Genomic DNA, 18,157 nt, shown 5'->3' on the forward strand with positions numbered 1-18,157 from the left:
ACTTATTTTCTAGCACGATCCAGTCTATACCATATATATTTGGGAAAATAAACTGACGATGGGATGGGAAATTTTATATTTTACATTTTTAATTTTTTCATAATAAATAATAGAAAGAACCTATATTCACTGAGTGCTGATAAAAATGAAAATGGCAGTTTTCGCAAGGTTTTGCATTGCCCCTAGGTCTGGAAAATACAATTATCTTGTTGTGGGGGGTGAGGGGGATTGGAATGTGTAGCAGTGGAGAGATAAGCTATAGAAATTTTAGTATCTTTCCAAAGTCAGCCTTAGCTTCTGGCCCAATTGTGGGGCATAGAAAACTGAGTCCGGATATTATGTGTCTTTCTGATCACTCAAAATAGGTAATTTCATATCTATGACTGCAGTACAATAAGCAATAGTATGAGTTTCCAGCTTGGGAACTTTCGCTGTAGTAAAAGGTGGTTTAAAGTCTGTGACTACATTTTCTTTCATAGTCCCAGGTTCTTAACAATCAAAGATAAATGAACCGCCCTTGCCTTCAGTGCAAGTGAGGAGACAAAATGCACATACACACACCCTGGGGGAGGAAAAGGCAGCAAGCCTGAGCTCTCCTCAGTAGTTCAATTGAGGAGGGAGAGGCTCGTCTGGCGGTTTGTGGGAGTGAATCTAATTATCAGTCTCTTACTTTCATTAATAGGTTGAAGCAAGTTAACTTCTCAAAGGAAAAAGAAGTAGACATTATGCCTGAATTCTTAGCCAACATTATGATAGTTTGAGCATCACTTTCACAAAAATAGTGTGCGGGGTTTTATCCATCTTTCATAAGGCTGGGCAGGTGGGCAAAAAAGAACCACTATGGAAAAGGCCAAAACTGGTAAACATAGTCTACTTAGGTATAGGAGGGCAGAGCATTCTGCAAAATGGAAGCGTTCCCTTTTATAAATTATAATGTACATCTGTGCAGTCCAATTACCTAGACAAATCCTCAGGTGAAAATTTCCACTTTAATCCATTTTAATGGATTCCTATAACCTGGTGTCACTTCTCCTTTTCACCAATAGTCTGAAGATAAAAATTAATTTGAGTATAGTCTATGTGTTTTGTAACCAATATTTTTTGTTTTCTTAGCCTTACTAGCCAAAAATCTGATGATGACTATGAAGATTATGCTTCTAACAAAACATGGGTCTTGACACCAAAAGTTCCTGAGGGTGATGTCACTATTATCTTAAACAATCTCCTAGAAGGATATGACAATAAACTCCGACCTGATATAGGAGGTATGTTGAAGTCTTTTGTACCTTGGTGTGGATCGAAACTCATAAACATGCCTACCATATTAGGAGACAACACTAGCATATTTCGATAACCAGAATTATTTAAATAAAACCTTCACTATATGTTATAAAAACATATAGTGGCTTGAAGGTAGGATGGGCATTGATAAGTTCAAATGAGGAAAGATGATTTTCAAGTGAGATTTGAGAGCTAGAAATTCAATTTTTGCTAGGTATCCCAGACAAAGGCTGTAGAAGAAAAGTGACAAGTTCTTTATGAAGAGACATAAAAAAAGCATATTATGATAAAGGAAATATATACTTGTTACCTATTGCTGTTTAATAAACAACCACAAATTCTCAATGGCAAATTACAATAGGCATTTTCTTAGTACTTGTTAGGGGTGGTGATTTAATGTAAGCCAAACAGGCTGTTCATTAAGGAAATCTGTACTCTCTCTTATTTTACTCCTGGGACCAGCACACTAGCTGGGAGTATTCGTCTCATGATAATAGCAAAGAGCAAGAGAGAAAGTAGAAGCTCATAAGGCTTAAATGCTTGTGGTTAGAACTAGCACACTCACTTTTGTCTATATATTGTTAGCCAAACCAAATCAGATAGTCAAGCCCAAAGTTCGACAAGAGAAGTAGCCTCAGTGAGGTGACAGCAAGGTTGTAGATACAGGGAATAGGAAAGAATTCAATCCACCACTGAGAATTACGGCACACTTTCAAGGAAAGTGGATAAAAATGAGATACATGTTGAATTGAAGCCAGGAATGATATTATGAACCCTTGTTCATTAAAAGTGAAATGAAAATGGAGTATATGTATTTGCATTTAGTCATAAATGTAACACTTCATGATTTTTAATATCAGTCCTCTTTGACAAATAGGTGTGTACTGGGTTTCCATATGGTTTACTCATATTATTTGAATCACAGAATCCATGAAGTCACTGAGAAAGATTGATTTTGTTTTGGCTAGAGGTATATTTGGATAAAGCGGTCATAAACGGAACCAGCAGGTGCAAATATTCCAAAACAATTCACAATACTTGCTCTTTATATCTACTTCATGTTTCTCATGCTTATTTTTATAGGTCACTAAGTAGTTATTTTTTTCTAAATGGGGCAAGTCAGGTAATAATGCCCAAATAGATTTCAGAGCTTGAAGGAAAAATGGTAAAATTCAGGATATCTGAAGGGGGGGGGGGAATCTGAGGAGTTTTTTCTTATTTGTTTATCCTTACATAGTCTTGAAAGGAAAACCAGTTATGAAACTCTACTATGCTTAGTTATAGCATTTACATGCTAAATGGAGATATTTCGTTGAAAACAGTCATTTAAAAGAAGAGAATTTGTCACTGGCACCAAATTAGTTGTAAATAAACCACTTCTAAAATGACAAAGTAAATGTATTTATAGAATAGCAGTTTAAAATATTGTGCTTCTCTGTGGTTCTCTTTATAGTGAAGCCAACATTAATTCACACAGACATGTATGTGAATAGCATCGGTCCAGTGAATGCTATCAATATGGTAAGTTTCTAATAGTTTGTCTATATTATTAGCATATTAAAGGGTCCATGTGGTATGATGAAAATAGCAATAAATATGCCAACAAAAAAAAATCAGAACGGAGAATCTTTCAGTTTTTCTCTCTTGCAACATAAGGATAATTTTAATGATTTGTTATGAGAATTAAATGTGATCATATGTATAAAATTAATTTGTGTAAAATGTTATAATTAAAATTCAATAACTGTTTACTTGGTAAGTACTGCTTACTACAAAATACAATATAGGGCTCTACTTTTTAGAATAATGTTGGTGTGGAGAAGGCATAGTTTGCTTCAAATCAGAACTGTTTCTCAGAGGAAATAATTGATTAGTTGTAACAATAAATGCAAGTTATTATTGTATAACACTTTCTATCCAAATCTGAAATGAGAAACTAAATTGGAGTCTATAGTATAACAACATCATATAATATAACATAACATCGTAATGCTAACACCTTGAAATAGTGTTTACCAAACTAGCAATTAGTATACTCTACTTGGTCAGAAATATGAGGAACTTTAATTGCTCTCAATTGGGGTGATTAAAAAATATACCACCACCTGCATAATTCACAAAAATAAGCTTACTTATTTAACCATTAAACAAATGCCAACACACTTCTTCTTTACAACTAAAACTCTCAGAATATTTAGCATTTTGATGCAAACTATAAATCTAAGAAGAAGGAATCGAACTTTTACTTTCCAGAATACTAGTTCCCAGAGCTACTGGTTTGATTACTCTTAAAGCTCTTATTTTTAATTTTCATTATTTATTTGTATGCGTTTTGCCAAAGTGTACATCAGAAATTGTTAATTTACTCTACTTACTGGCATTAATTCACTGACAACGAATTTCACAAGATAGGTTCCCTTCTCATGCTGTGTAAACTGCAAATATGGAATTAAATGGTGAACCAAGTGCCAGGTCTTACCCTAGTGGAAATGTAGTCAAGTGCAATGAGGTGTGGCAGCAGGAGGTACTAGGAAATAATACAGAACAGTAAGGATGAGGCAAAGTAATGAGAGTCAAACTAGAATTTAGGTGTTCTGATGCCAGGCCTCATGGTCTGAATTCACATCATATTTAATTCTCTTTGATTACAGTCAATCACTTGCCACTTTAGTGGTATGCCCTTGAGAATAATCACTGTGGAGTAATTAATCACCACAGCAATTTGGCATTTTGGGAATATGCTTTGTGATAGAGATTAGTAAAGTGTTAAAATTATTTGGAATTGGTTTATTTCTTCTTGTTTGGAGGAAAAGACAACAACTATAATAGTTGTGTGTTTTTTAAAGGTTACCTTGTACATTATATTGGTGTTTGCTATCTGCCAGACACACTGAGAAGCACTTGATGTGTGTTCTCTTTTCCTGTCCTCACACTACCTAGCAAGATAGATTCTTTAGGGTCCCCATGTTATTATGAGGTGACTGAGGCTCCACAGCTCCAGCTTAGGACTGTGCTAAGTATTCTTCACTTTCACTCTACAGCAGAGGTTCTCAACCCAAGTGATTGTCTTCACTGAGACATTTAGCAATGTCTAGAGGTATTTTTTAGTTGTCACAGCTTGGTGGGTGATGTTTGTGTTGGTGCTCCTAGCATCTAGTGAGTAGAGGCTAGGTATGCTCCTATCTTAAAATACACAAGACAGCCCCCACAACAACATATTAGATAGCCCAAATAACATGAGAAACTCTGCTCTATCCACATCAAATGCAAACAAATGTACCAGGGCTCTGATCTTTTGCCAGAATTTATTTCGACCATCCTTTTTTATTGTTTTTTTTTTTCTTTTATAAAAATATCAACTCATCTACCAGAGATAGTGAGTCTCCTTAGCAAAGTCTTTGCTTTCCTTTGGACTATTCAAAGCCAAAGTATAGCTCAAAATAGCAATGAGAACAAAGACGACAAATACCAAAAAAAAAAAAAATGCTCTACAATATAACCCAACTGAAATATAAATATTGTGTTTCATCTTTTTCTTTGTAACAGGAATATACAATTGATATATTTTTTGCTCAAACATGGTATGACAGACGTTTGAAATTCAACAGCACCATTAAAGTCCTCCGATTGAATAGCAACATGGTGGGGAAAATCTGGATTCCGGACACTTTCTTCAGAAATTCAAAAAAGGCTGATGCACATTGGATAACCACCCCCAATAGGATGCTGAGAATTTGGAATGATGGTCGAGTGCTCTACACCTTAAGGTATTCTTTCAGAAGAAAAAAAAAAAAAGAGTAATTGCTGGGAGTAAAACAAAGATCAACCACACTCTCCTTGAGACCAAACACACACACACACAAAAACGTCAAGCCAACATCAGGGTTGCCATGTTTGAACAAAATAGTATGTGACACTACAAAATTAGTTTTCTTTCTGTTGTCAGTAAGCTTTATCAAAGGACTAGAAATAGGTGGAACTTATTTTCTATGACTGATGTGAGAACTCTTTTTTTCCTCACAAGCACATGACATTTTCCTTGCCTTTGTAAGATCACCTGATCTTGCATCAATCTTGGCTTTTGTGTGTGTGTCCTGCTACTTTAAAATATGGAAACTAAAACATAGTCATCCTTAGGACTACTAGTTGTTATGCTTGGAAATGTCTCCGTTTCCAAGGAAACTGTTGCAAAAGAAGATTTTTTTTTTTTTATGCAGAAGTCTCCTGTATGTCTTTCTCTTTTTAGCTACACAATGGCAAGTACCTAGAATGAATTCCATCTCCCAGCACCAACTCCCCACTACACTTGTAGGCTGTTAGAATTAATTTACTGGCTATTTTGAAAGACATCTTTAGGGAAAACTTGGAGCTTTTTTTATTTTCTGAAGTTAAACATTAAGTAATATTTGGGAGGTTTTCTATGCCATTATCTTAGCATAATACTTAGATGTATTTAAAATAATTCTATGCTGGAATTTTTTTTCATTGGCAAGCATATATTACTAAATAATATAATAGAGAAGTACATAGGCTTAAAAATTAGACAAACCTGGCTTTAGTTCCTAGCTCTACAGCATACTATCTATATGTACTATGGCAACTCTTCAGAATTTCTGTGTACAGGACTTGGGGGCAGCTATCTGTAGCAGGGGTCTTAGTGCTAGATAGAAGATATATCTCAAAGCCTTATTTGTACAGTAAGTTTGATGTTTTTAGTTGGTTACATTTTTATTGAGAGGATTTAGGTGGGAAATAATGGGGATTATTGGGAAAGAAGGCATGACCACCCCACAACACACTCCCCATCCAACTGAGTTAACTCTCACATTTAATTTCTTTGATTTCTATAAAATAGAGATGAGGATTCTTATCTTATGGAGTTGTTGGAAGGACTAAATGGTGTGATAAGAAAAGTGCTTAGACTCTGATATATAGTAAGCATAGCAGAGACTAAATTTATTCATAAATATTTTTAGTAAAAGATATAAATATGATTCTTCTAGGTCTTAGTATCCGAGAACTATTAACTTCCAAATGATTCATGTTAAATGCCCTTGTGACATATACATAATGCCTTACATAATAGTCAACATACAAAATAAAATACTTTAAAATGGCTTCAAACATTTATATCAGTTAAACAGAGTTGATCACTAGGAATAAATGGCTATAAGTATAGAAGGAAGTCATCATCTATATTTTGAATTCATCATGAGTTTTATTAAATTAGACATACAGCAATGACTGTAATTAGTATCTAGTGGAAATCAAAGTTTGATAAATCAGGGCTTGGTCTAAACTTTTGAAGTATGAAGTTACACTATCTCAAGCTCCTTTATATTCTCATAACATTATAGTCATTTTTCTCACTTCTCTTGATTTGCAGAATCACTATATAATTTTTAATTTGGAAACCACCTCAAAAATGTCACTCATAAAATTCAAAGTTTGAATGAGTTGCCAATCTATGCTGAGAGATAATTTTATTATTGTTCTTATCTATAATGCATTATGAATGTGTGTGCATAGATATATATGTACGTATCTATCTTGGTTTCTGCAAGTGATCTATATTGTTTTCAATTTTAATAATTCTAGTTTAATTTAGAAACATACTAAATATATCAAATTTAATTAAAGTTTTACATATGACTAAAACTAACCTTTTCTTTGAAAGAGCATATAATTATTGAGTGACAATGATTAAAACCTCCAGCTTTGGAGACACATCATAATCTTGGGTTCAGATCTCAACTGTGCCACTCGTTTGGTGACTTCGGTCAAATTCAAAGAAAATAAAGCCATAATAACGCTTATTAAATGATAGAACAATTCACCTTTGCCCCGTGCCATATAAACAATTAATGGCTCAGTGATTATCAGTTATATTTCAAGATCAGTGATTGCTCTACTATACTACAGAAAAATAAAATCTCCCAAATGAAAAAGCATGCTAAACTGTAAAATCTTTTAAATTAACAAATGTTCATCAAACAAAATTTTAGTACTTCAAGGTTGATATCACTGTAAGAAATATAGCTAAAAAATGTGAAATTTAAAATATTAATCCATCACTAGTACAATTTTAGAGTATGTTCATACTTTCTCCTAAAGTGATCAAATCATCTGAACACCATTAAATTTTCTCCCCTCTAGAGATCCAGCCCATTGGGATCCAGAAAACCTATATGTTTAATAAGTATTCCAAGATGTAAACTATTTGAAACTCATTGGCAGACATATTCCTAGTATATTCTGTGTCTATTTATTCAACATTTCCTGTTTACCATTAGATATTTTTCTACTTTATAAAACCCTAGTTAATGGCATCATGGTGTTCCATTATAAAATGCATAATAACCTACTATGAAACATAGGTATTTTTAAACTCACATATAGTAATTTAATGCTAACAGCTAACAAGTACTTACAAAAAGTTCTGCTTTAATTACCAGATAAAATCTGAGAATTATCAGCATTCATTTATATGCAAACAGTAAATGAACTTAAGTTCTTAAAACAATTTGTTCTGTTAAATATATTCACTGAACAATTTCATGTGTGCAATTAATTTGCAAAAAAAAAAAAAATACTGTGATCCTAAGGTTTGAAAAAAATGGAGTTGAGGTCAATGAAAATGTTCAGTTTGTGAAAATGAAGGGACCACATTAGGTCTTAAATGCTTTTCTCTTGGACTCGGTGGATTTCTTCAGTGAGAATCATCTTGTGTTATCCATAAGAATGTGAGATATACTCCCCAAGAATGAAGATGGAGAATGGTCATTAAAAATTGTGCTAATGTACATTTTTAAAACTATGTCTAAAATATTTTTAGTTATCTTTCATATGTTTCTGTTTAGGCTGACAATTGATGCTGAGTGCCAATTACAGTTGCACAATTTTCCAATGGATGAACACTCCTGCCCCTTGGAGTTCTCCAGTTGTAAGTAACACTCATTCTGTGGTCTGTAGCTCCTCTCACCAATAGTCTAATTGCATTGTCAATTAATTGGGAGATTTACAGAAAATACAAAATTGCATTAAGCAATGTTGTTTTCTCTGAAGATTTTGACAGTTTCTTTCATCATAATACCAGCTTGGTCTTTTTAGAGTGATTCTTGCAGAAAAGGGTCTAATTTATCAGGAGTTACAAATAAGTTTTATTGATGGTATAAACTTTGAATAAATTGGCAGTGGTTGCTAGGAGCCCTTTGTTGAGGAGAACTGTAAAACCAGGCCTATGCTGAATATAAAGGGGTAATGGTGGATTATGCATCTCCCTCCCTCCATGGGCCCAGGAGAAGAATAGCAGCACATTTGTTACTTATTTTCTCCCTTACCTGTCAGGATGCACAGAGATCCAACAGTGTGGTTTGCACATTCCAATTCTGTATACCTGTTAAAGACAACAAAATTAATGACTACCTCCCCCTCTTGGAATTCTAGTAATACCTAGACTAGTTATCCACCAGTGAGTAGAAGACTGATTATGGGCATTCCATAGTCCAGTTCAAATTCCAACTCTATCAACATAGACTTGAGCAAATTACTAAATCTCTCATCAGTGAGTCCACATCCCCAGATACCCAACAGAGATTGTAAGACCTGCCCAGCACAATACTCTTTTGTTTGTAAAATGCTTGGTATGCTATCTCAATACACAAGATTCAATAAAAAGCTCTATTATTTTTCTTAATTATTATTACCATAATCAGATAATAGACTACAGTAAAAAGATTCATGATGATTCTAGCATAAATTACAATAAGCTTTAGTAACCTTCACATATTTCCTGCCTGAATTAAAAACAAATATTTGTCTCACTACTTGTTCAGCAAACGTGTTAGGTTGCTCACCTCCTCCTTATTATTGATCTGCCAACTGTACATATAAAGCAATGAAAACTGATTATGAATTTTAATTTTTTATTTTCATAAATATAATTTCCCAGCCTTGGATTGAAGGAGACTCCTAAGAGCCAATTAAATCATAATAACCATCATTTAAAAAAATCAGTGATGAGAGAATCAATCATTATTTTATCACTACAGCAATTCCCGATGGAACTAAAGGAAAAGCATCACTGTATCTTATATAATAAAAGCCTAAAATGCTAATTATCTAGTCATCCAGTTGTCCATTCAACCAATCAAAGCATAATATGTGAATGATATGCTAAGGTACTCAACCGTTCGCTATGACATGCACTGACCACCAGGGGGCAGACATTCCAACCGGTCGGTTAGCTTGTTGCTGGGGTCCAGCAGATCAGGACTGAGCAAGATGGCTGGACATGCCCGGGAGCCTTCCCATGGTCCCTCCCCAGCTGGCCAACCTCCCACATCACCCCCCAGCCCCAATCATGCACTGGTGGGGTCCTTTGGCCTGGCCTGTGCTCTCTCACAATCGGGACCCCTCAGGGGATGTCAGAGAGCCAGTTTTGGTCCGATCCTGCAAGCCAGGCCGAGGGTGCACGAATTCATGCACCAGGCCTCTAGTATCATATAAACAGGGTTGTGCAAAAGTAGATTTATAGTTGTTCGTATAAAAATACAATAATTTATAAATAATAATATAAGAAGAAGCTCTGCCTTTTGGTACTCACAACTGGAAAACCCACTTTTTCCTCACCCTGTATTTACAAAAGGTTTTACTATAAAACTTGTTTCATATGTTTTACTTCATCCAAGAATGGAATATTTTTAAGTGAAAACTTCCCCAAGCTTTAGGAGATTAGATTTATTTTCCTTTAATCTTTCAACTGGGATTACTCCTGAATCAGCTAAGCTTAAGAACTGGTGATTTCTGTGCCTTTACATCACCAATTGACAACCGTCTTCTGAACCTAAACACAACTTAATAATACTTATTGCTATCAAAAATTAAATCATAATTACATTCTCCATAGGAAGTTCCTTAATATCATCATTATTTTCCTGTTTCCAGCATATCCTGCCTCCCCTCCCCTGATCTATCAGGGGATACTGCTTTCTCTTTTCCTTCTTCTTAATTAATAAATACACAACAGACACAGAGTTGAGCCAAAAGAAAACGAAGAAAAGGAAGACACAAATAATTTTTTGCTAAGTAGTGAATCAGCCTCCGTAATCAAGACTCATCTCTCCACAGCATTATTAGTAGACAAACAGTTGAGATGCTTTCTAATTTTTTAAAATCTCTCCTTATTTAACTAATTTTTAATTGAAAGTTTATTGTATTGCTTACTTAATAGTAATGTTTATCCATTAAGTGTACATTGATCATCAATTTCATGGAATAAGTATTATCATAACCACCATAAGGAAGCAAATAATTTGTAAAAAATTAAGAAACTTGTCTAGGGCCGTGGTCAGCAAACTGCGGTTCGCGAGCCACATGCGGCTCTTTGGCCCCTTGAGTGTGGCTCTTCCTAAGCCTTAGGAGTACCCTAATTAAGTTAATAACAATATGCCTACCTATATAGTTTAAGTTTAAAAAATTTGGCTCTCAAAAGAAATTTCAATCGTTGTACTGGTGATATTTGGCTCTGCTGACTAATGAGTTTGCTGACCACTGGTCTAGGGTATTGGGCAAAGAAATGGTACTGATAGTCACTGCATTATCATTATAGATTTCTGTGTATACTAAAATGAAAACCAAAAAAAAATGAGAGAGAGAATAATTAATGTAAATAGTTGAGGTTATTTTTCCCCACCACCTTCTACTAAGGGAGCATGTCCTAGAGAGGAACTTAAGGCTGCTCTTCTCTCAATATTTTCTGTTTCTGCATGATTCCTCTTCCCTGGTTGACTTCCCTTCATGCTGAAACAATATCTTACATATGTACTATCTATTTATACTGACCACATATATCTCACCCCAATGCAGACTGTGCATATAGTATATATTAAACCATGTATAGCATATCTGCTATGCAATTTAAGTGACTTGTAGGGATGATTTTAACCTCATAATGTTTAAATCTAACTTCCCATTAGGATAGGATGTCACTGTATTTATTTTCTCTACGGTGAGACTCGTTAGTCCAGGGTTCTCATTAAGTCATAACTTTATCTCTCTCAGCACATTCTTTGGTGTCTTATTCCTGGAAGGTGGTTGCTACATTTCTTCATTTATAATCATTTTAAACATGTGCTTTCCCACCTCTTGGCAGATGGCTATCCACGGGAAGAAATTGTCTATCAATGGAAGCGTAACTCTGTTGAAGTGGGTGACACAAGATCTTGGAGGCTTTATCAATTTTCATTTGTTGGACTTAGAAATACCACAGATGTAGTGAAGACAACTTCTGGTAAGATACATTTAAAGAGAATTCTAAATGACCCATTAAGAGCTAAAATTGTGGTGTATATGATCCAGAAGGCTTTTCAGTAGTTGTCTACAGGTGATATTCAGAAAATTAAAGTGTTTTAATTTACTAGAGAAAATTATAATTGGTATTCTTGTATAATCGAATATATATAAATGGATTATTTCAATCTGAAGCAAATTGAATTCAAATTGGATTAGTAAATTATTTGCTTACTTTCTTTAAGCAAGAATAAGCAGCAATTATTTAAAAAGAAAATATTTATTAGTTATAGATATAATGCTTCCTTTAAGAAATGTTTCATAACATATTGAAGTAGAAGCGTTTAAAGTCATTGCACAGAAAAAAATCAATTGTGCAAAAATGTAGAAAAGTGACCATAGTGAATATGGACTAATTCTCCATTCAATAATTTAATCTTTTGAACTGACTCCATCACTGGAGTATCAAATAGGTCTGGGTTCAAACCCCAGCTTCATTAATTACCAGCTGTTGATACTGAGAAATTACTGAAATTCTCAGGGCATCAGTTTTCCCAGATAACTAACGTGAACAAAGAGCTGTACCACAGGCTTATTATGTGTAGGAGGAAAAAAGTAAAGTGCTTCCAATTTCAAATATAAACCTTGTGTTCTTAGATTACCATTTATTAAGTCATGTCTTTCAATTGGTTGAGCTGTTTTCTGTTGATTTACTCACATATACCTGATTTCCCCTCCACACCTACCCTGGATTTTGTAAGACACAGTGACACAGTTTTCTGCTGACTTATAGGGAATAAGGCCTTGGTCTTTTGTACAGAAGCAAATTTAAGACCTATACAAAAATGGAAATTTAAGATTCTACCTTCATAAAAACCATCCTCAAATTCAAAGAGCTATCTGGCCCTCACATTGTTATTGGCATTTTCAGATTTCTCCTAAATATTCTTTTATTTTGAAAAAAGAACCTGAATGAGGGTCAAAGAAATGCTCAAATACACATTTTTAAAAGGAGCCTTCTGCTCCATTATTCACTAAAAACCCTGACCATCAAGTACTAGAACAGTGTTTCATTTGGTGCCAAAAAAAGATTCAGGATTGCCTTAGAAGTAAAATCTTCCATCTGTGGAAGGAAGAACATGTGTAAAAATAATCTCTAAGTCTGCACACTTCCAGAATGTGAAATTGAACATCAAGTTCTGTTGTATATTCATATCTATAATTATTTCAGTACCCTAAAACAGAACCCACAAAGTCATGACTAGCCAATCTTTTGTTCAGTTATTTGAGCTCAGAGTTGCATTAAAACCAAAAGGTGATGAGGAAGGGTTTGGCTTTTATCACAGGGGCTAACATCATCTCCTTCCCACTGTCTCATATTGAGGATGATCTAGAGTATTTACTGTCTCTTTAGAGATGCTGCCAGAAGAAAGTGATCCACTTACTGAAAGCACAGCAAGAAATATCACCCAGGTGTCACACAGCTATTACTCTTCCTAGGGAAATCCAAGCAAAACTGCTAAATATCAGATTTGATACTGAGTAGCATCATCTAATTGATCACTTCTTCTCAATGAAAATTTTAATATGGTAGTTAGTCTTTGCATTGGTCTTCCTGTCCACTCCCTGCTCGTGCTGGTTTGTATTTGTGGGCAGGCCTATTACAGTTGCCTCTGTGAAGAGGGCTGAACAGAAACTGAACACCAATGCTGATAGGCAGCCCGATTCTTGTGATGGTTGATTTTGTAATGACTGGAATTTTCCACATGGTCTTTTGTTTGATGCCTGGTGTCATTCCTATCTTCAAGCATAGCTCCATAATTAGTTAACATCCACAAAGTTATGTTAACAACTTTCTTGGAATATCAAATTTCTACTTCTAGTTCTTTTTCATCTTAGCCATTATTGCAATACGGTTTTCTCCTAGACTTATATGAAATGTTTTCCTTTAAGAGCCTTTGTGAAAATGGGGTGAGAATATTGCTTAAACTGGTACCTAGCTTACTGTAGGAGATTTCTAACCTTCAGTCATTCAAGCCTACCTTTCATGACGTTGTTAAGCCAAGTGATTCTACTACTTGTTCCTTAGTATTTTTTTTCTTTAAATTGATTTATTGTTTTTAGTTATAAAATTTTAAAGAAAAGTTCATATTAGGGCCACAATTATAAACTAGAAGCATTTGATATAAATGTAAATTTATATCAAAATTTCATTAAAAAACATGTTTTTATATTATTTAAAATGTTCTTAAATGTTAAGTGCATATATATTTGTGTTCCCCAGACTGTGAATATGTTGAAAAAGAAACAGAAAGAGAGGTATTAGAAAGAACAGGAAAATACAGCTATTACCAAAGTAAAAACATACTTGATGTAAACAGAACAGAGAAAGCATTTCATAGGAAATAATTTTCTCACCATGGAAATAATCCATGCATCCACCACTCGGATCATCTCCTACCACCAGTTGATCTGTATCACACACACTTGTTTAAAACATTGCCTTGGTGACATTCTGATAAAACTTGAAGAATGCCTTTAATCCATAGTCAATACATCAAAACAGATTATGGGTCCATAATTTCTTCTCCAAATCATCATGTCTTCCTGGTTATACTATATCTGAAAATAGCGAGCCAGGCATGAACACTCAAAGAGTCACATCTCTGCCTCCCACACCTAATGAATCATAAAGGCACTTATGAAATATCTTGTGTAACTGTTCTCTTTTTAGTTGTCATCGCCATAGTCTTAGTTCACGATGTTGTCTATTATCATCTGGACTGTATTGGTAGCCTATTAAGTCCGTCCTGTTTTCAGTCTCTTCTACAATCTATTATTTACACATTAACCATAAAAGCTAGCACTTACTGAGTACTAAATACATGCACCATAGCAAGAATTTTACATACATGACCTACTTTAATTCTCATAACCATAGTCATAGTTACTATCATTGACACTGAGGGTAACACTGTGGATGAGGAAACTGAGATGTCTAGGGGTTCACTGACTAGCAGGGATCATTATGAAAGATAGGATATCAATTCACGAGGCTTACTGGCAGACTCAGGCTCTTAATCATTACACTATGTTACCCCCACCATGGCCCAGGTCGTCTGAAGCACAACTTGCATCTTGTCTCAAGAATTCAGTACATTCCATGAAGCACAAGCTATTGCTCCTAATATGTGAGCACCTGATCTCAAGAACTTCCCAGCTTTTTTTTTCTATAATTTGCCAGCATGTGATAAAACTAATCTGTTCTGTTTTCTTGAATGTATCTAGCCAATCTCACTGAATCTCAGCCTCCTTTCTCTATCAAATGGTTTCTCCACTCATCCCCTTCTTCTTTGTGACTTTAAGGTTTAAATAAGCAGCACCTCCTCAATGAGGCCTTCACTGACCCTATCACCAAAACAAAGTCAAACAATTTTTAAGAATGTGCACCCTTGGAGTCAGGCAGCTCACGTTTGACTACTGGCTTGTATACATGATTTAATATAATTAAGTTCAATAATATTGCTGGGTTGCTCTGAGGATTAAGTAAGGTACTCCATTAAAATGCTGAAAACTTTGTCTAGCACAGACAACTGACTCAGAATATAAAAGGCATTACCATCATCATCATTATCCCATTAATTCCCCTCAGAGCATTTTCACCCACCATATGAAATCACTAGAGGCCCGGTGCACAAAAATTTGTGCATTTTGAGGGGTCCCTCAGCCCGACCTGTGCACTCTCACAGTCTGGGACCCCTTGGGGGATGTCCACCTGCTGGCTTAGGGCCACTCCCCGGGAAATGGGCCTAAGATGGCAGTCAGACATCCCTCTGGCAGCATGGGAGCCCTCAGGGGATGTCCACTTGCCAGCAGGGAGCAGGCCTAAGCTGCAGTCGGACATCCTTAGCGCTGCTGAGGAGGTGAGAGAGGATCCCGCCACCACCGCTATGCTGGCAGCCGTCAGCCTGGCTTGTGGCTGAGCAGAGCTGCCCCTGTGGGAGCGCACTGACCACCAGGGGCAGCTCCTGCATTGAGCGTCTGCCCACTGGTGGTCAGTGTGTGTCATAGTGACCAGTCATTCCCAGTCGTTCTGCTGTTAGGGTCAGTTTGCATATTACCCTTTTATTATATAGGATAGAGGCCTGGTGCACGGGTGGGAGCCGCCTGGTTTACCCTGAAGGGTGTCCCAGATCAGGGTGGGGGTCCCACTGAGGTGCCTGGCCAGCCTGGGTGATGGGCTCATGGGTGTTTGCAGGCTGGTCACACCCCCTTCAGGGTGGGGGTCTTCTGTGGGGTGCCTGGCCAGCCTGGGTGAGGAGCTGATGGCTGTTTGCAGCTGGTCACACCCCCTTCAGGGTTGGGGTCCCCACTGGGGTACCTGGCCAGACTGGGTGAGGGGCTGATGGCTGTTTGCAGGCTGGTCAAGCCTCCCCCGAGTTGGGACCCTCACCCTATGGAGGTTTGGCCAGCCTGGGTGAGGGGCTGATGGCTGTTTTCAGCCTGGCCACACCCCCTTTAGGGTGGGGGGTCCCTACTGGGGTGCCTGGCCAGTCTGGGAGAGGGGCTGAGGGCCGTTTTCAGGCTGGCCAAGGCCCCGGTGACGGAAGCTCCAAGCCTCTCCTTTTTTTCTTTTTCTTTTTTGTTATTCTGGGATTTATTTACCTTCTATAATTGAAACTTTGTAGCTTTGAGAGGAGCTCAGAGCTGGCCAGGGTTGGTGGGAGGGAAGCCTCCTGCTCGCTCCAGCTCCGTGGCCACAGCCGGCTGAAAGCAGGTATCTGGGGTTTATTTACCTTCTATAATTGAAACTTTGTTGCTTTGAGTGGAGCTCAGAGCCGGTGAGGCAGGCAGGAAGCTTGGCTTTCCCCATCATTCGGGCAACCAAGCCTCCTGCTTGCTCCAGGTCCATGGTTTCTGGCCGCCATCTTGGTTGGGTTAATTTGCATATAGTTGCTCTGATTGGCTGGTGGATGTGGCTTAAGGCATAGCGAAGGTACAGTCAATTTGCATATTTGTCTTTTATTAGTGTAGATAGAGAACAGGTGCATGTTTAGGGGCTGGCTGGTTTGCCCTGAAGGGTGTCCTGGATCAGGGTGCGGGTCCTGCTGGGGTGCCTGGCCAGCCTGGGTGAGGAGCTGATGGCCATTTTCAGGCTGGCCATGGCTGCAGGCTGGAAGCAGGTATCTAGGATTTTATTTAACTTCTATAATTGAAACTTGGTAGCCTTGAGCAGAGCTCAGGGCCGGCCAGGGCAGGTGGGAAGCTTGGCTTCCTCCATTGCTGGGGGCAACACAAGCCTCCTGCTCGCTCCAGCTCCGTGGCTGCCACCATCTTTGTGATGGAGTGAGGGTTAATTTGCATATTACTCTTTTATTAGATAGGATAATTTCTGCATCATGTTGCTGGGCATTCATTTTTCTCCTTTTCTGCCTCCTCACTCCAATAAATTGCAAACTTCAATACAGAATCCTTTCAGTAATTACCAAGGTATCTATCATGCTTTTAGCATGGTAGCTTGCCTAGAGTGGCTAATTAGTAGGTAAACTATTGTTTATGACAACTATATGGATAAAACTGTACATTCTTTCTCAATTTAATAAACAAGGCAGGATCCTAGTGTGTATTTTTCTATCAATGTTTATTCTAAAGTAGAAGACTTCTTTTTGGTCATGCTCCCATTTCCAGTTCACTAAATTATCTAACCCAATTTTCAGTATTAAGCAGAACTTTGTTCCTTCATGTTTTCAATGTGAAATGTGGGCTAGAAAAGAGGGAAAATTAGTCTCCTAGGGGAACCTATCTATGTTCTTGGGATCCAAATGCCATCACATTTATTTAAAAAATAATATATCCCATTCTTCCCATATTAAAATGCCATTAAAACTTCCATATTGTGGCCCTGGTCAGGTAGTTCAGTTGGTTAGAGCATCATCCTCGTAAGCCAAGGTTGTGGGTTCAGTCTCCAGTCAGTGAACATACAAGAATCAACCAACAAATGCATAAATAAGTGGAACAACAAAGCCCTCTCTCTCACTCTCTCCCTCTCTCTCTCTTTCTTCCTCTCTAAAAGTCAATAAATAAAAATTTAAAACTCCCATATTGTCTTTAGAAATGCAAACATCAGTGTTTCATGAAATAAATTCATAATTTTTTGACAAACCCATGTACATTAACTATTATTTACTTTTTTTTGTCTTTAACATTTTTTTTTTACTTAGATTCCATGTCCTAGTTATATTTTCCTGGTTTCCAATGCAAGAAATGCATAAATGTTCAAATGAAAGGTTCACATACCACTAAATTCATCTTACTTTCCAACAGTGACATGTAGACCACAATTTTAGAAAAGTCAGCTGCATGGATAAGTCTCTGTTCACTACTTTATTCCTAACCTTTCCTACTATTCTTGCACCTTCCTTCCCTTTCTGTGTAAGTTGTACTCCAGGTCTTTGTGCCCAATTTGCCTTATTTAATACCAAGTCCAAACTCTTCTGCTTATATCAGTGTATATATACTGGTCAAATAATTCAAAGTAACTCTCCAAATAAGAAAAAATTAAAAAGCTCCCTTCTTCCAGGCTGTA

General features: G+C 36.8%; 1 protein-coding gene across 2 annotated transcripts in view; it reads left to right on the forward strand.

Moving 5' to 3' along the window:
* The window catches only part of GABRG2 (gamma-aminobutyric acid type A receptor subunit gamma2), an 86,194-nt gene that overhangs the window by 25,429 nt on the left and 42,608 nt on the right, over positions 1–18,157 (forward strand). For both annotated transcript variants that reach the window (XM_081092269.1, XM_081092270.1), the window contains exons 2-6: positions 1,114–1,265; positions 2,735–2,802; positions 4,828–5,048; positions 8,142–8,224; positions 11,435–11,572. In XM_081092269.1, the coding sequence (XP_080948395.1) occupies positions 1,114–1,265; positions 2,735–2,802; positions 4,828–5,048; positions 8,142–8,224; positions 11,435–11,572 (662 nt within the window). The remainder of the gene's footprint in view (positions 1–1,113; positions 1,266–2,734; positions 2,803–4,827; positions 5,049–8,141; positions 8,225–11,434; positions 11,573–18,157) is intronic.

This window comes from Myotis nattereri (assembly GCF_964212035.1).
Source record: "Myotis nattereri genome assembly, chromosome: 5".
Taxonomy (NCBI): Eukaryota; Metazoa; Chordata; class Mammalia; order Chiroptera; family Vespertilionidae; genus Myotis; species Myotis nattereri.